This window comes from Argopecten irradians, chromosome 6 (genome assembly GCF_041381155.1).
Source record: "Argopecten irradians isolate NY chromosome 6, Ai_NY, whole genome shotgun sequence".
Taxonomy (NCBI): Eukaryota; Metazoa; Mollusca; class Bivalvia; order Pectinida; family Pectinidae; genus Argopecten; species Argopecten irradians.
Genome location: NC_091139.1, coordinates 24,446,060 through 24,466,458, shown reverse-complemented (window position 1 = coordinate 24,466,458; position 20,399 = coordinate 24,446,060). Strand labels below are relative to the sequence as shown.

Genomic DNA, 20,399 nt, shown 5'->3' with positions numbered 1-20,399 from the left:
AATTACAGGGCAAATCGTAAACGTTCCCTTGTAGCTGGACGGTACAATTGGTGACCCCGGCAGGTGACAGTTAAGGGAAAGCAATAAAAAACATGGACGACATCCTCCGTGCGGAGTTTGGACAAGACGACTGTTGTAAAGTCGGGAAGCCACATTGTGTTGGTCGGAGTTTATCGACGACTTATTGCTGATTAATTGTAGGTTGACTGTAACATCCTCCCTGTACCACCCGCCAGGTGAGGCAGCCAGGTAAGGTGAAAGGTAAATTGGGGTCAGGTGAGACTATAAAGCCAGGTAGGTGATCATCCGTACCTTTATCTCTGTCATATAAACACAATGATAGGTACTACCAATTACAGGTAAAAATAGAAACTCTCAAAACTTAGGGTAATTTTTTCTACCTTTAGCTTAAAACATTTAAACCCTACTTACCTGCAAAAATATTCTTAAAAACTCACAAAATTTGGGATAGATTTTTCTACTTTTAGCTGAAATATTTATACCGTACATACCTGCTAAAAATTATTTATACCATACATACCTGCTAAAAATTCTTTAAAGTTTAAATTGATCATAAACAAGAGACATAAACCTTTAAAATGATAAAGGAAAAACTAACTGGATTAAACCATACAGTGATTTTTGTCCTAGTCTAGTTTGACAAATTTGCTGACCTATGCAAATATCATTTATATGGTATTAGTTTCACATTGTAAGTCGGATAGAAATTTTGGATGCATGGGTATAGTGATCACATTTTTGTAAGATACCCTTATTGACAAAAGAGTCCGATGACAGAATGACCAGATACATTGGCAATGGAATACTTTATTTACAGAAGGTAATGTGTATCACCTACAAACATCTATCTGACCTTTGGAATACATTGTCACTATAGATGTGATGGTCGGCCTAGTTAGAGCTTGGTAACCTGGCACCATTGGACCTTTTGGACAAATTATCTCCAAATTTCTTTCTTACATCATCTGTTGGACCTTTTGGACAAATTATCTCCAAATTTCTTTCTTACATCATCTGTTGGACCTTTTGGACAAATTATATCCAAATTTCTTTCTTACATCATCAGCTCTACAAACTCTGGAGACTTGATTGTCACTCATTACACACAACAGAATGCCAAGGCTGTGGTGTTTAGAGATGTTCAGGTACAACCTTCTAAGTTACAGTGTATGAGGGACACACATTGACTGTACACCAGAACACCCCTAACTCCTGTCTCCATCGCCCTCCTCACAGCTCACATACAAACCAATCATTACTGTGATGAGAGACTTTCTTCATAAACAATGCACATTTGCCAAAGTTGTAGGAATCTTTTTGTCAATTGGCAGAATGTACATAATGACAGTTTTTCTCCCTTACATATATAGGCTATGATTGTTACCATTGTGTACTAACTAGAGCATGAGACATACTCACATAACCTTGCCAAGAGAAAAACAAAACATCAATGTTTTTATAGTCTTTGCCTGAAATGAATGAACTTTGATCTATCTGCACTTTTGACCTTTCTGTCCTTTGCTATATTGTACAATACACAATTTGTTTCCAGATATCATCTAAAAGAAAGATTATTTTTTTTATTTGACCTACCTAAAGTGTTACATCTGAGTGTAAGACCTTGACCTCATGGTATAGTCTCTAGATAATTTAAAGTTGATATTTGACCTTGGCTTTTGGCTGATCTGTATAAAATATATGGCCTTGACCTACCTGTACAACTTCAAATAATGTTTGCACTTTGTCTTACTGAAGTTAATCTGACCATGACTTATTAATAGCCAGCAACTTTTGATTTACATGCAGCAGAGAATTGAAACCTGTATAAAACCTTGATATCTATATGACCTTGAACTTTTTGTATAGGTTATGACCTTGACCTACCTGTAATGGATGTCTGTATTTTGCATATCCTCCTGACCTTTTATCCATCCCTTCACATAGATATCACTCATTTTTTCTCCAGTAAAGAATGCATCATCTTCTAGAACTACATCGTCTGTGTTCCATATAATACAGCGTAACTCGTAGCTGTGAAAACAAAATATCATACAATGTAACTTGTAGCTGTAAAAACAAAACATAATACAACGTAACTCGTAGCTGTTGAAAAAAAACCCCTCTCATAGTATACTGTATATATAGTCACAAATGTATCTATGATATATATTGTGACTAAAATACAGACTTGATTATTATATTGACACAAATTATGAATATTTTCTGTGTAGAATTACCTTTTCGGTTTCCTGGGACTGATGTCGACAGGAGGTCCGGGGGCAGGCATATCCATGGGGAACATATCGACCCACATCTCTACTTTACCCTGTACACAGATAAATATACTTTGTTTAAAACATTACTCCAGGGCTGTAAAACCAACAATCTCTACATAAAACATTTCTTTGTAATTCATTTATTTTACAACTGAATTTAGCTAATCTTTTTATCAAACTTTTGACATTATATTTCATATCTGGTGTACTAACTTAAAGCTAGCTGCATGAGGCTGCAGGTGTTTTTCTGACCCTAATTGTGCCACCCCTTCAATGTAATACCTTCTCTCGTTAGGTTCCTAATTAAAGGTCTGTCTGGTAATGTTAACAAGTTGGTGATGCCAAACTGTGGTGACAGTACTACAGAAGGTGCTATATGTTACAACATAGTTCATAATCAATGGACATATAGTGGAAATTCACACAATATCATAAATGGTGTCCTCTTCAGCTTTGTAAAGCAGATTGTCTATTTGGTGCTAAAGTTTATACCTCAAATAATAATAATTTATTCATCTTTGAATTAATTATTGAGGGACTATAACACTTTCCGTAATTTGCAAATGTTCCTTTCTAAGACTTGGGACAATGCTCCAAGATCATGACACAGTCTAAGTCTAAAACGGTCTGGAGTTTAGACTTAGCCAATCAAAGATGACGTTGCAAAACATTACATCATTTTTGATTGGCTAAGCAAAAACTTAAGTGTAAGACTGTTTCTTGATTTTGGAGCCATGTCTTACTCTACAAGAATGACAAATCGGTTAATGACGAAATTTTTAGATTATCGTTTTGTTCAATATTTAATATTTAAGTTTCCTTGGCATGAGTTCCCTCGATTACCTGTTCTATGCCCGGTTTCTCTGGGTTATACAGCGGCCGTGTCTCCACATGTTCTGGTACCAGTTTACGTCCCACCTTGGGAATCTCCTCCCAATGTTTCAGTACATACAGAGCCAGGTGTTCCTCACGAGCCTTGTGGTCTGTCAAACAAAAACATAGGTATCCACATAACATCAGTATATCCCCTATATAGAAAAGAAGATTACAGTGGTATATATAAAGACCTATTAAAGCTTATTAAAGGTCTGTAGAATTGCTTTAATATACTATTAAATTGCATTTGAGGGGGAGTTGGTGGTGGGGTGGGTGGATGGGGAAAGGTTACATAGAAAGGGCAAAAGGTCTGTGTGGTTATAAAGTAGCCATTTTACTGCCTACATGACTGTCAGATAGATATGGTCTTATTTGTTCCTAGTGTCTTAGGACAATTAATTTTCTCAAGAATCAGAAAAATGAACCAGTCTTAGTGTTGTGGTTATAAAATGACATTTAATTTCATAATATTGTTCACTGAGGCAGCTACCACCTACTACACAGTGACAGTAAAATACTGGATTATAGATAAAAGGGTAGGTAAGCAAGGAAACATGTTAGCTGTACATGACCTTGAAATACAGGAATACAGGCAGCATATTGTTTATCAATCTTATCCACGAAATGTTTAAGTGATAAGAATAAATCTACATTATGTTACCACTATGATTTTATATAAAACCAACATTTCCATGTCCTGGATTTATGAAACTCACACCAGGTCAGGACAGCCATATTGTTTATTGATTATTTCTGTACCTTTAAGAGTTATTAATGTTCCCCTGAAAACCTTCAAAATCTGTTGTCTTTATCCCCTGCCAACTCGTTCCTTTCTGATGTAAATTTTGCTATCAGTACTACCTTTTATGGTCATTTAAATCAGCAGTCATTCCATTGTCTACCTGTCAGCATGCCTACTCTAACTTTTCCACTTCAAATTAAGTAGTTTTAATTGTCCATTCCCTAGTCTGGTCATAATAAGGAAGGGTCATAAAGACAACTGGTGTCGTCAGCTAGACAATGGCTGGTTATCAGGGTGTCATCTTTCTCTATTACCTTTTATTACTAAGAGGTTAACCTTTGTAAGTACAGCTACAAAATAGTGCTCCTAAGTCGTTCCCTCCTCCATCACAATACAACCAAATGTAGCATTTCCTACCGATACCATCTTCCACCTTTTTCCCCCTCACTCCCACCCATCTTTCCATCCATTTATTCCAGACATCTTCTCCTTACTGTAACCAATTATTTTTTCAGTTTTCTTTGCTCGTGACCTTATTATTGTTTTTTGTGCCTACTTCCAAAATCTTCTTTCTCCCTCACACTTCCATCCATCTTGGCAATTTCCTTTTTTCTCCATCCATCGCCTTCCCTCTTCTTTCTCTCTCACTCACCCTACCCATTGTCCCTTCCATCTTCTTACCTGTACTCCAAGCAATCAACTTCGTTCTCATTCACTCCCCCACCATCTCTCCTTTCCATCTTATTTCTCCTTCACTTCATCATCATCCCTCATTTCATCTTTTTCCTGTACTGCAAGCAATCTACTGGGTACTTCATTCTTGTTCACTCCCCACCATCTCTCCTTTCCAGCTTCTTTCTCCTTCACTTCATCATCATCCCTCATTCCATCTTCTTTCCTGTACTCTAGGCAATCGCCTTTGTTCTCGTTCACTCCCCCACCATCTCTCCTTTCCATATTCTTTCTCCTTCACTTCATCATCATCCCTCATTCCATCTTCTTTCCTGTACTCTAGGCAATCGCCTTTGTTCACTCACATCTCTCCTTCCATATTCTTCATTCATCATCATCCCTCATTCCATCTTCTTTCCTGTACTCTAGGCAATCGCCTTTGTTCTCGTTCACTCCCCCACCATCTCTCCTTTCCATATTCTTTCTCCTTCACTTCATCATCATCCCTCATTCCATCTTCTTTCCTGTACTCTAGGCAATCGCCTTTGTTCTCGTTCACTCCCCCACCATCTCTCCTTTCCAGCTTCTTTCTCCTTCACTTCATCATCATCCCTCTTTCCATCTTCTTTCCTGTACTCCAGGCAATCTCCTTTGTTCTACCTCACTTCCCCACCATGCCTCCTTCCATTTTCTTTACCCCCATCACTTTCTTTCTCCCTCACCCATTCCCCACAGACAATACACACCTAAAGCAGTGCCAATACATGTATCCGGTGATAAGTTTGTTGATGAGCCTCTATTTATCTATTTATTATATAACCTGTATGTTTAGCTGATGATAAGTAAATACTCTGGCTACTGACTTATCTATGTATGTAATAATCTTAACCATTACAGAGCTATCCTACTCATGACCAACAGATGGGTAAAACTCACACATCAGGACCTAATACTAGTTCAAAGCTACCTCACTACAACAGATTAAATACAAATTAAAACTTAAACACATCAAGCCATAAATCTGTCTGCCTAGGATCTTACAGAATCTACCAGCATAATTGGAGGAATTACTATGTTTTGAGAAAATACTTTAAATTTGAAACAGATTATCTAGATTTTTCCACCAGGTTTATCAGACTTATGAAGATGTTTGGTGTAAGTGTACAAAGTAAGGAAGGAAACAAGAGCCTTGTCGACCACGATACAGCAGAAGTAAGGAGGAACATGAACCGGATTTTCTATTGGCCTTATCTTTAAGATCTCGGCCTAAACCCCCAGTTGGAATTAAGTCACAATTACAACCACCATTAAGACCAATTAGGGCAGTACATTTCTAAGGGGATCAAATTTACCTAGTTATTACACAGACTAGGCTAAGGAGAATAAGGAGGTATATATCACATGGCGATATTAATAAAAACACCCATAAATCTAACAAGTGGAAGGAATTGGATGGGAGAGAAAAATCATAAATATCCTCTTTAAATATCTCTTCAAAAAATATCTTTAATGATATCCAATTGAGGCTACAACTAACTTCATTTTGTATCAAAAAAATATATAAATTAAAATTTCAAATATTTTTTCATGAATTACACATCTTTAGTTACTGTCAAACCTGTCTATAAAAACCATCCACTAAGTGCAAAAATAGTCTTTATAACCAAGTATTTATATTTACATGGGTCAATTTTAAACAGAGCCATTTAGGACCCTAACAAGTGGTCTTATTAAGCAAGGGGTCTTTATAGGGAGGTGGCCTCTAACACAGGTTTTACTCAGTTTTATTAATCAAGAAATTATAAATCATAAAACAAAGAATAACATAATCTTAAATGATGAAGATAGATAACACGTTGACTTTTTCAAATCTGACCTTTGTGAAAAAGTGTGACCTTTTTGGGTCAGACGGTGCTCTAAATCATGTATTCAAGGTTAAAGGTCAGTTATAAACACAAAGTGTCTGGACTTTACACTTACTCTAATATCCAATTAACACCCATCAGTCAAAAGTTAGCCAGAAAACCAGGTTTCCTATCACAATGAATTATAGGTGGCTGGTGATGGGGTTGGGGGGCGGGGTAGGGCGAGGGGGAGGAGGAGAGGGGGAGGGGAAGAGGGGAGGGAGAGTTGAATGGGAGGAAGAGGAAAAAGATGCCTTGAAGGATAAATATTGGCACAAATTTTAAGTTTGAAAGTTACATGTTGTTGTAATTGGCGGTGGAGGAGTTAAGGGAAGGGATGTGGTAGGGGCTGAGGATAGCAATAGAGGGGGAGGGCAAACCCAGGTATTGTACAGCAGATAAAAAGGGGAGAAGAATAGGATGAATTAAATGACATTTAATTGGCAACAAAAATGACATCTGTACCCCAACAGAATGAACAGGAATGGAGAAAGGAGGGAGTGGGGTCGGGGATGGGAGGCTGAAGTGTAGGGTACAAATCAATGTCTGAGCCAATACTGGCTACAGTTATAACATCTTAGGATATAAGTAAACAGTACAACAGACATTTAAATGGGAGATTCACAATAAAATGTGTCCTCACAAATAAATCAACGCACTTAGATAATAGCAACTCAGTTCAACTTTCTCAATCAAAATGGAAGAGAAATTTGATTAGGGATTTTCTTTATCCTATGAGCTGATTTAGTAAGTTCGGAAAACAAGAAATGTTGTGGTGAAAATAAGACCCGCAAAATTAATCCTTCGATTCCAGCATGTCCATTATCTAAAATTGTTAACTATAAAGAACATTATGCATTCAGATATTCATTTTAACTACATTTCCAAGCAATCTACTGTTAAATGATCTACTACTGACCTTCCCAAATATCCACTCCCATTTAACATCAATTGCAGTATTACGTTTTTATCCACAATACTGTTTTAAATACTATTAACCCTTACACGATTAACCGATACTATTTATGCCAAACACTAAATTCAACTACCCAACACAAAATAACCCAACACTTTTTTTTTTTAATTAAACATGTCAAAATAGACATAAAATTTTCTTAAACTGAAAAAAAATAGAAAGAAAATCTACACTGGCTTAAAATTTCTTCTGTTATTAGGTACAATCAAATAGAATCAAATAAATACATGTAACAAACTTGTCCAAGGCACCGACTTACATGTCGACCTAATTATCACATCTTCCTAATCATATTTATTCATCCCAATTGTCAAATAGTAATTGTGAATTGGTTTGCCATACAGATCTCTGGTGGCGGGTTAGATTATGTCACGTCAGTGGGTAAGAAATGTCAGATGCCTTCAGGGTGGGTATGTACCAATGGTCGGACTCCAATTACCAATTTAAACCTGGTCTTCGATATTTGTGATGTCCCCCTAGTGGCAGAGTGACACTATGTCCCTATTATAACGGACACTAGTACGTTACCTTGGCCACTCCACGCTACCCGAGAGAGATTCACCGCGTCTGCCACCAAACGGGATTACTCGATTTAACCAGACAATGATGCGAGCTATCAGAGCTGAATATATTGGATAATATTACTGATCGGACGATGAAGCATTTAAACAAATTCAAATGTTAATGATTATCATCTGTATAATCGTATAAATGGTGGAATGTGCTTTCCAATGTGACATTATCAGAAAATACACACACACACCACAAAATAATCTACAACCACACGTCAATCAGAGGAAATATAGCACTTTTTAAAGCAATATTTTAATATAACCTATACTACTATGAGGTAAACACTTGAATATGTCTTTTTAATCATTAAATCAATAACAAAAGCCACAAGTAGTAAGAAGTTTTATAAACCATGTGTTTTAGATCCAAACAGCAAAATGTATTATTAGAAAATCTGCTTCTTTAAGTTGTCTTTATAAACAAGTTTGAAATTTTGATTTGAAAAATTATGATTGTTTTCTATTTAATTTTAATTTAGACTAATTTTTCTGTTTTCTTTATTGTGGATTTTTTCCTTAAAAATGAAAACACATTTTTAACACAGAATGTTTTTTGTAAAACATTGGAATTTTTTGTTTGTTTGTTTTATTTATTTCTAAGTTGTTACCGTTGTCAAAGTCTAGGTCCATGGAGGCGGTGAAGATACGGTTGGCGATTCGGACTTTGCCCGGCTGGTAATGGGGACCGTCCACTTTTCCTTCTTTACAGAGCTTGGCGAGAATCTGCGTTGGTTTCATAGGGTCGCGCCACATGTTATAGCCTTGGCTGAAAATACACAGAACATGAATGATAGAACAGGAAATTACTCTTCCTTACTGCGCAAATATCATAGCTATGGTCATTTGTCCAGAAACAACATCAAATTAGAGAAATATTTCCTGTCCGTCATTTGGCTAGAGTTACCAACTGACCGACACAATGGCCACAGGGGAAAAAAACCCACTGTGGATGGGCAGATTCGGACAGTCAACTCTTTAATATAGCTGTATTTGACCATTCTGGCACATCAATCATAACTTAATCATATTTTTTTTTGGTGATCTGAATTTTTTTTAATCATTTGTAAATGAACGGCAAAGCGATGTTAGTGTGGACAATACTAGCGAGGTCGTAGGGTGTAGCTTTCCAATTATAGTTATGATGATTGCTGCAGGGCCTTTAAAGACGAGAAAGACGACAACGTATTACTTTGGAATTATTCCTCTAAATCATACCTTGACTATCCATTTCAATGTCGAGTGTACAAATTCCCTATGTGACTGAAATGTACATCCCCTCCCTCGACCCTAAACTATCAATATGACATAAAGTCTCAATCCCAAGACATCAGAGATTTTTTTTTATATAACTATTCCTTCATATCTTTAAGCAAATATGAAAAGATAAATATTTTCTCTATTTCATTTCGTTTTTATAGGAATTTTTCAACGTTATGTAAAATATTTATGACAGTGCAATATCTATGTCTGTTGTGGTTAATTTCTATAAAATCATTTTTCATTCTATCTATAAAAGGGATTCATCCAAAGCATGCCAACCTATGAGCCTATATACATATAGCTATTGTCTGTGGTTCCTTCTATTAAAATCATTTTTCATTTCATATCCTTCAGCAATTCTTCGACATTGTATTAATCTGTTAAGTCAATATGATAATCATGTCTGTGCATGGTTCACTTCAATAAAAACATTTTTTTCTGAATTTTTGACACAAAGTCTTCCACACCCACCTAACCAACGTAAGAATTAATTACCAGCGACATGCTATGTGTTAATAGTTCAGTAAGACAAGCCATCCTAATGTAACCCATGTTATCTTAGGGGACAGGACCCCCAATTAGAGACTTTCATCACCGTTAGCTGAGGGGGTGGGGCCATCCCTAGTGGAGGAGCTCGTTAGGAAAGGACAGATGGTAATTTATCATACATCACCACACCCCTGTATACCATCACTGGCCATGTGGTGAGGATAACAGGGGGATAAATCACTACACCTTACTTCTCTTCCCTGTTAACACCTACTGGGGGTGTAAATAGTTATCTAAACGTTTTAATTAGCGTTTTAATTAGCAGGGTCCACCAAGTATAGGTCTATTGGTCACCCTAAAAATCCATTCACTACCACTAAATTTACATACTGGAAAATATCTCTACAAAAAGTTCCAACTATATTCACATTTCCATTATATGATAATCTATAGTGATTCATAATATCTACTGACTAAACCCATCCACAAAACATCTTTTACCACTGAACCAAATGATTTATCCACTAATCTCACATAACACTAAAAAATACTTCAGCAGAATGATCCAACTGATCTAATATAGTTATCTATAGTGATTAAAAAATTCCACTGACTAAACCTTAATATTTTGCACACTTAGTAATTCACCAAATTTATGCTCACCATTGAACACCATAATAATCCATTAACTTAATATCAACCACTGAACACCATAATAATCCACTCACTTAACATCAACCCCTGAACAACAATAATAATCCACTCACTTAACATCAACCACTGAACACTATAATAATCTACTCACTTACATCAACCATTGAACAACATAATATTACACCTACTAAACATCAACCACTGAACACCATAATAATCCACTCACTTAACATCAACCACTGAACCATAATAATCCATACTTAATAATGAACACCTCACTTAACATCAACCACTGAACACAACTCACTAAACATCAACCATGAATCTACTCACTTACCATCAACCATCACCATGAACACAAATACCCTAACATAACTATTCCACCTGAACATACTACTTAACATCAACCACTGAACACCATAATAATCCACTCACTTAACATCAACCACTGAACAACATAATATTCCACCTACTAAACATCAACCACTGAACACCATAATAATCCACTCACTTAACATCAACCACTGAACAACATAATATTCCACCTACTAAACATCAACCACTGAACACCATAATAATCCACTCACTTAACATCAACCACTGAACAACATAATAATCCACCACTAAACATCAACCACTGAACACCATAATAATCCACTCACTTAACATCAACCACTGAACACATAATATCTGCACTACTAACATCAACCACTGAACACCATAATAATCCACTCACTTAACATCAACCACTGAACAACCACTGAACACCACCACTAATAACCATGAACACTCACTACTAAACATCAACCACTGAACACCATAATAATCCACTCACTTAACATCAACCACTGAACAACAATAATAATCTGCTCACTTAACATCAACCACTGAACACTATAATAATCTACTCACTTAACATCAACCATTGAACAACATAATATTCCACTTACTAAACATCAACCACTGAACACCATAATAATCCACTCACTTAACATCAACCACTGAACAACAATAATAATCCGTTCACTTAACATCAACCACTGAACACTATAATAATCCGCTCACTTAACATCAACCACTGAACACTATAATAATCTACTCACTTACCATCAACCATTGAACAACATAATATTCCACCTACTAAACATCAACCACTGAACACCATAATAATCCACTCACTTAACATCAACCACTGAACAACATAATAATCCACTCACTTAACATCAACCATTGAACAACATAATATTCCACCTACTAAACATCAACCCCTGAACAACATAATATTCCACTCACTTACCATCAACCATTGAACAACATAATATTCCACCTACTAAACATCAACCACTGAACACCATAATAATCCACTCACTTAACATCAACCACTGAACACTATAATAATCTACTCACTTACCATCAACCACTGAACACCACAATAATCTGCTCACTTAACATCAACCACTGAACACTATAATAATCTATTCACTTAACATCAACCATTGAACAACATCATATTCCACCTACATTATACTAACCACTGACCACCAAAATAATTAACCCATTCTACATGGACAACTGAAAACAAGTAATTTGAAACAGAATCACAGAGTGATGATTTTGTGCATTCAGAACAATAGCGATGATAATATAAAAGAAATACAAAAACATAGGACATGATTTTTATAAGAAGTAATTACAATCAAATTGCATATTTCTATCAAAGGTTTATACATGATTGTTTTAAACATTGCCTAACCCAGTACAATATCCCTGAACACAGTCACAACCCCTTGTTATGCTGTGAACTGATACCACAACTGATGCAATGATGCATACTGCCCAAGCGAGATCAAGTTGACAGTTTATGGTTTCAGGCACACATCCCATGGGCACATTTATTCCCAATCCAAGACAATGTTAAATACCAATAATTCTGTCTCACTAATCACCTACAAAACAAATTGCATCATTTCCCAACGCATAAAAATGAAAAATGGAAAGAGAAAATCATTTTTCACATCATTACGGAAATTTATTCAATATGTCATATTTTCAATATTTTTCAATAATTCCTGCGATGCACTACCACATATTGGCCCAGAGAGATTTCCTTCATTACAACAAACTTTAGCTAATGATAGATGTGTTTGGACATGCTTGTGCTTTGTCCAAGTCTCCGTAATCCCTGCATCGGCCATTCATCATGGAATATCGGCCGTGTTGTTTTAAAGCAATAGACTGGATCATTTATTAGCTAAAGTGCTTCGTGTTTTAGTCGGCCGCTCCAATAAGAAGTCCCATCCATTGGACGTAACTATATCTGTATGCATTGCTCCACGGGATGGTTTCGACTTATCGTCTGCACTAACCAATCACAGCTCTCATTAATTACCCTTCCCATTACGTAACACACAGATCCACATGACCAGGACATTATTCTGTATCAGATTCCTATCCTCCTAAACATCTATATAACTTCTCTCGAGGAACAAATCTTCATACTGCACTCCTAATATGTCACTATTTTCTATCAAATCATGAGAACTGTATGGATGAACTTTGACCTTATGGTATTGTATGAATTAGGTAAAAATTACCTAGTAAATCCTAAATTTGATTTAGTTCAGTTGTCTTGACCTACTTTAAATCATCAATTTAACTATGCTGTATGTTAAGTCTTTTTACAGTTGTAGAAAAAAAATGCTATTTGAAAATTTATTTTTATATTTATTTCTATTTTTTGTTTAATTTCTTAGCTTAACAGAACAGATCAATCTTTTGGAAATATTTTTTGAAGCAAATGTAAAATATTTGTATTTTCACACAATTTTTTTTTATCTGCACAGTTAGCTAATACTTAAATAATTTTTTTTCAGAATTTGTTTAGTATACAATGAAACTTCAACTTTAACCTTTTCAAAAGGGTTCTAAGGTATAAAAACGTAAAAGTCTTGAAACATTTTTTATTGACGTCATTAATCCAACTTGAAGACAGTGGCAGTTGGAATACGATTCCATCAGTTGAAATTTTAGTGTTTTTTCTATAAGTCAAAGTTAAGGTATATATTTGGATACTTACATATCGTACTTGGAGCTAAATCCACATGTCCCTCGATGGCGGCTGTAATATCGATTCTCGAGGTCGAGCTGTGTTTCTCCAATCAGGTCATCCATTCCAACCAAGTCCCAATCGTACACCTGTACAGTGAGGAGGGACTCCATCGGAAACGTAGCCTCGATCTCAAAACATCTGAAAATACGGGAAAATCTCATGAAGGGAATTCGTTGTCAGAAGGAGGAAACTATCATCAGTCCATGATAAGGTTAACAGGGTGACTGGATTTTAGTTTGGGAAAATTGATGTCAAAAATGTTCTCTGACCAGACTGAAGACTTTTTAATCAAATAATCTCTACAAATATATATTTCATTGGCCATAACAAAAAAAACCCCAAAAAACCCCAGAAAAATTGTTATATGTAGGATTTTATGGCTAAAATGGGGTTTGAAGCATCCTTGGTTGAAGGGGGAATGGCCTTTGTACATAGCGTGAACTCTACAACCCAAAAGAGGACATTCCAAATAAGGTCAATTGATGTAACGTACACAATCAATGAAATAACCAGAGGAGTGATACAGCCATTTGGGCCTATTGTTTAAATTTCTAAAGGAAACCTATATGATATAAATTTATGAACTAGTTCACATTTAATTTTATACTTTTCTAACATCTGTTTTTAGATCAGCATTTGTGGTTTTGTTGAAAGCTTCGTTGTTCGCTTGCAACTGTATGTGAAAAGCTCAGACCAGTCAAAAGCAGACGACATTCATATTGAGGCACCAGTCAAGTAAGAGGGTACAAATATATCGAGCGGATGTTCAAATCTATATCTATTAATCTACCAATGAATCAAATAATTAATTATACATGGTTAAGAATAGACCTTCGACAAGTTGGGGGAAACGTAATTATACAAGAATGAAACAAAATGGTTCAGCTAATATTTATGATAGCTCGTATTTAAGGCTAATGACAAAATAAAAATAATCCATTTGTTCGGCGCATTGTTGTGTCTCTCTTTAATTAAAAATTCAAACTGCTGAGCAAAAAGCAAGGAAACCATTAGTATAGGTGCATTTAAAACAACAAAAGATGAAACGCTTGTAGCCTGACATAAATTACCCACAATTCCAATAGGCGAGCTGATGGCTCGACGATTAGATTTTGTTCACCTAATCAAGCGAATATGGTCCAAATCCAATAATTTTGCATTATGGAGAATAATGAGTTTATGCAGAAAGTGCAGAGCGGGACTAGCGTACATAATGAATGAGACGATAGGACTACAATACAGAGTTTGTTGTTATGCGAAACATGTCGCGAAACATGTCGCGATGCCTATCTGTTCTTCAGTATTTTCTTTTTTTCTCTCTCTAAAGATTCAACATCATAACATATTCTCAAATAACCTTTGTACAGACACCTGGAAAACAAGCAAGAAACAACTTTCTATCCCAAACCGCATCAAAGGCCTTAAAAATGCAACACCCTTTAAAAGACAGTGCCGCATCAAGATTACGGCTGCGAGCAAGTTTCCGTGTAAATTTCGACAATGTTATATCCCTCTGACCGGTTGACCGAACTAAAAGAAGTATTCACGGTTCATCCTACATACAAAAAGACCAAGTCTTCTGTTTTCTTATTCCATTCATTGGTTGAAATATAACACAGATATTTAATACGCGAATGTTACCCAGGATTACCGCCGACAGACAAAACTCGAACAATACCTTCAGTTAAGTATGAAACTATTCCGAATCTACCTTCAGCACAAGTCACGGGTCAAGGAACGGCACCCTTAGTTAGAATTTTATGGAGGATAGAAACACATGAACGATTTTGAGAATGGACACCTGGGCGCGTCATGTTATCCTGAACCTTATTGGGATTAATTAGCCGTCATAACTCACAGGCTCATACTGATCATTTTAATCCAAACAATTTGAAAAGGCAATAAATCTAAATAATTTGGCCTTCATATCACAAACAGTACAATCCAGTTCAGCAATTCTTTTTCAAACTAAATTTGCATACCCAATCAGTTTAATTTCTTTACAGTAAGAAAATGGCCTTAAGTCAAGTGCAATGAAGTGTGAATGAACTTTTCATCATGTAGCCTCGTCTTTGTAGGACCCTTTAGAGCTACAGGTGGTATCATATTTTGATGGGTTTTATATTATGAATTAAAACAAAGAGTAGGACAATGCTCTACGTCTGGCAGAATAAGACTGGCGCCGATGTCCGTTTGGCAGTGAGACCGACGGCCAAAGTACACATAGGGAACTATCTACTGTACGAAGGAACAGAAATGGATGTCTGAAATATTCAGTCCATGATTCCTAATGGACAGAAATGCTATAGACAATATCTAGGTCTTTATCATCACCTTCACTTGATGACAATGTAATGTTTTTATTTTGTGATATATATTTTTCTGGACTTGTATTATAAAATGTGTAAAGACGTTTCTATCAATATTTCAAAACTATCCAAATAAGGAAGAAAAACACTTTGGTAAATGTCTTAGAAGTATTGGAGAAATTATTGGAGGAAGAAAAACACTTTGGTAAATGTCTTAGAAGTATTGGAGAAATCAAAATTTGGAAGTCAATTATTGACTACAAGATACATGATTTACAAAATGTGCAAAGGAAATGTCCATAAATCCAGACAATGATAAGATGTACAAACTTTAGTAAAAAAAAATAAAAAAATATCATAAGTTACATATCATGGAAACCCAAGTTAACCTGACTTATGTTGGTACTTTTAGTTTTGAGAAATCAGAGTCACAAATCAGAGTCACATCCTACAGAAATTACATCAATTATCAGGTCTTGGTCTCTTTATTTATGAAGTCATTTACTTACTTTACAATTAATTCAAGTAACCTTGAATAAAGGTCAAAGTCACTGTATAAAGGTCAAGGTCAATCATTGTATCAGCAGCCATCGCCTTTGTACTTTAAGTACATGTCTGAGAGCTGTTTGCAAATTCTAGTTCATGACATATGACCCTTAAAATATTACAAAAGTTCAAGGTCATTAATTTGAACAAACTTGGAAGTTCTTCAATCAACTTTGCTACTTATATCAGGACATCAGACAGCCTTTACGATAAATCTGTACTTTAGTAAAGACAACTAAAATTTTAGTGATTTTATTGTATCAGATAACTTAACTCTGTTAACACTGTCCTCGACTGTCCATTTCTGTTCCCACAAACAAATAAATCAAGGTAGCATTTACATGAAATTTCAATGAATATGGGAGCTTGGCTGTAAACAAAGACAATGTGTATCGGAGCCATTAGCTCTGACAAATGACTATTCCACCAGTTGATAGCGATTTTCTTCTATAACAGATATCAAACCACAATGAGCGGCCTGACGGCAAACCCACGACCTGCGATTGGAGTTTAAAAAACAAGCGATGACCTATTTGGAAATGAATTCAAGGGTCAGTAACTTTGCAGAATTTGCGGTGATAAGCGAATGCCATCAAAATAGTGGCTTCCGAAATCTTTTAGAAATCTGTGAGGTCCTTTTAAATGAGTAAGTAATTTACTAGCGACTATTGTAAAGAACTGGTCATTGTTCGAGGGTCTTCTGGGGATGAAGAATTGGGTGGCTGGACCGCGGCTTAAAAAGACGAGATGTCACATTGTAAAAAACAACATGACTTTTGTATCCCATCAGGGGTGAATTAAGGAATTTCTGTCCGAATCTTTTCATAATCGGCCACAGTTTCTCACCTGGGCGGTCATTCACCTTGGGTTATTGCATTGGTGTCCGGCGTGACAGCTATAACGATACCACCATAAACCTTCACAAAGTGTCTTAACTCTAGAATCTAAACATTTATTTCATACTCTACCTGGATGAAAATACTTCAATGCAATGTTTCCATTTTTTATACCAATGACAATTTTTCCATTAATTTTCAAAGGTCAGTATTTTTGTTGGGGAACTTTGAATAATGTTATTGTCCAAAGTTAAATTTACGTACCTAGAATAGGATAGAATTAGGTAGGATCATGTACCCAATTTAGTCTGCATTTTTCATCAATTCTTTATTACAAAGTTATTTGGATTTTTATCTAAATGGGTCTAAATTGAGTAATATATGTCATGACAAGTAAAATGTTTATTGAGTTAAAAATAGAATTCAGCAAAGGAAAAAAAATCTTTTATATGCCTTATAATCTGCAAATGAAGCAATGATATTGAACCTTCTAATTTTGTTTTTCCAAATTAACATTATAAGAACCATTTTTGTTTTCCAGTATGCGATTAAGAAACCCACAGACACATACATGTTACCACAAGTTCTGTGTGCTATATGTTAGTACACTACAGCAATTTATCATAGTCTGATAATTCTTGTGTATTGTGATTTAATCAGATTAGGAATTAGTTATCTAGCATATGTACCATATGGCCGATGATTTCAAATTAACAATCTGGCATTTAGAACTTAATTAATTGCTTTATCTTCATCAAGATCTATACAAGCTGTTTGCAAAATGACCCAAAAAACATTAGTCAAGCCTATTGGCTGCATTACCAACACTGCATGTTTAATTGTCAATAAGCAGGATCACATTGTGTTTCTAAATTGGTTTGAATAGTTCTTAGACCCTTATTATTACTATTTATTTTGAAAACAATGGACCACAAAAAATATAGAGCATTGTTTGATGGTTTCAAACTAGGCAAAGAGCACACTCATTTTAGCCAGCAAAGAGACAAGAATGGTTTTAATGTAGCCAAGTAGTCTTTTTACAAAGGTCAAATTGTGTGGAATTTGCCATTGGACCACATGAAAGGGGTCTTATTAGCCAGGTGGTCTTTATACAGAGGTGGTTATAATGACAGGTTTTACTGTATTACTAGTAAATTATTACTCTTTATAGCCATAATAGCAATTAAACTAGACAGCAGTAACGCAAAGGACTGGCTTTGCAAGTTGGAAAGGTGTTTAACATGTAACAGTGCTAGCCAGTGGTTGTAGTTTGGTGGTTTTCCTCTGGGAACTCAGGCCTTCCTAAACTATCAAAATCTGACCAATTCTTAAATGACATGCAACGACAGTTTTAATGATCACTTATGGCCTTGTTGAGAAAGCACTATAGCCTTATGCCATTGTCTGAACACAATGAGGACAAAATTACTTGCCTGAGCTACAATTTTGGACTGTGCAATTTCATGTTAATGTCTAGATATGATAAAATACTCTGCTGTAAAGATTTGAAGGATTATTGTCAATGAAGGAAGAGGGGTGGTGGAAGAGGGGTGGTGGAAGAGGGGTGGGGAAAGGGAAGGGTTGAGGAAAAGGGGGTGGGAGAAGGGAGGTAGTGAAAAATGAAAAAAGAAGGGGGTGGGGAAAGGGATTGAAAGAAGAGGGGTTGGGGAGGAGGTGGAGGATTCCAGACCTATTTAGGGGATAGGGGACTTACCATTAGCATCTGACTCTAATAAAAAACCATAAGTAACACCACATGGACACTCAAACTGACTGGTCAGACTTGAAATGGTCAAGAATCTCCGCAACCTGACTGTTTGTTTTTTCACCAGAATAATTTGAATTCCACTTGTTTTAAAGCCTAATTCCTCCTCTGATACTGCCAAAGCTCGGCCATAACAAGTCATGGTTGAGCAGCACTGTGACACATTTCCTCTGAATTGTCAAAATTCTACTTTTTAATGCTGCATTACCAGGCAAAATATGTAATAGACATGGTTTCCACAGCAGCCATTTCACAAGTGGCAGCCATAAACTACTCCACTGGTGGAATTTCAACAATTTTAACTTTGAGATTTATTGGTAAGTTTATTCCCTCTAACATGAGTACTGCATTAAGTGAGCTACATGCCCTCCCCAATTAGCTTTGACAGCATGTGTACATGCATGAGGACAACTATCTTTCTGATTCTGAATATTTTCCTCTCCTCTTCTGATTCCCCACTTTTCATAAATGTTGAAATGTTTTCCATCATTTGTCTCCTTTCTTTTCTCTCTTACTCTAAATAACATCATGTAACTGCATTTGGTATGTTTGTTTTAAGAGAATATAAATATATATCTTTTTTTGCTATGACAATATCATAGTGCCACCTCGCTGAACAATACTGCTGAAAACACACAGAGAGACACAGCTAGCATAGAGGTAAATCTTTGTGCCTACATACTACATACATGAATAGGGACATGGGAAAGAAGAGGGGGAGGGGGTCGATGTCAGTGATAATTTATGAGATGAGAATGGGCCACCTGTTTTATAGGAAGGTGTTCTAATTTACTGGTCAGCAGGTCCAGCGATGACCAGCCACTTAACCAGGTGACCAATCAACAAAGTATCTACCCTAACCTGCATGTCTGTCCAAACTTTTATGGTGGCCTAATTAAGTGTTCACTAATTACTTTGCCACAGTGAACCTGTTTTGTGTTGGTATGTTATATGATAAAAATGTCCAGCAAGTTGTGAAAAATTTATGAGCCATATGATTCTACATAAGCTAGAACAAATTGACCATTGCCAGCCCAGCCCATTAAAGGGTGGCCTGGATTGGGAGAGCTTAGACCTACACAATTACAAACATATGTTACAACTAATTCACTCAACCGGTCCTGGGAAAATATCTAATATTTCAAAATCTACTGAAGTATATATATACCACTGTGTACTCTAATTGCAGACAATACAAACATGATATTACCTATCTGATATCTAGAGAATTGTTCAAATGGTGTTTCTTGGTTTGTTTGTTAGAAACTGTCTATCAATAAGATAAATTTATTTATAATATGGCGACATATTTTTTAATAGAATTAAAAAAGTATGCTAATGATGGCGTAATGGCACAGCATAACTATAGGATTACAGTAATGAATGTTATGT

General features: G+C 35.9%; 1 protein-coding gene across 16 annotated transcripts in view; it reads right to left on the bottom strand.

Moving 5' to 3' along the window:
* Positions 1-20,399, bottom strand: part of LOC138325400 (otoferlin-like) — a 118,336-nt gene that overhangs the window by 26,318 nt on the left and 71,619 nt on the right. For all 16 annotated transcript variants that reach the window (XM_069271034.1, XM_069271045.1, XM_069271047.1 and 13 more), the window contains 5 exons: positions 13,519-13,689; positions 8,648-8,805; positions 3,141-3,280; positions 2,259-2,347; positions 1,906-2,052 (listed from right to left, as the gene is read on the bottom strand). In XM_069271034.1, coding sequence (XP_069127135.1) covers positions 1,906-2,052; positions 2,259-2,347; positions 3,141-3,280; positions 8,648-8,805; positions 13,519-13,689 — 705 coding nt within the window. The remainder of the gene's footprint in view (positions 1-1,905; positions 2,053-2,258; positions 2,348-3,140; positions 3,281-8,647; positions 8,806-13,518; positions 13,690-20,399) is intronic.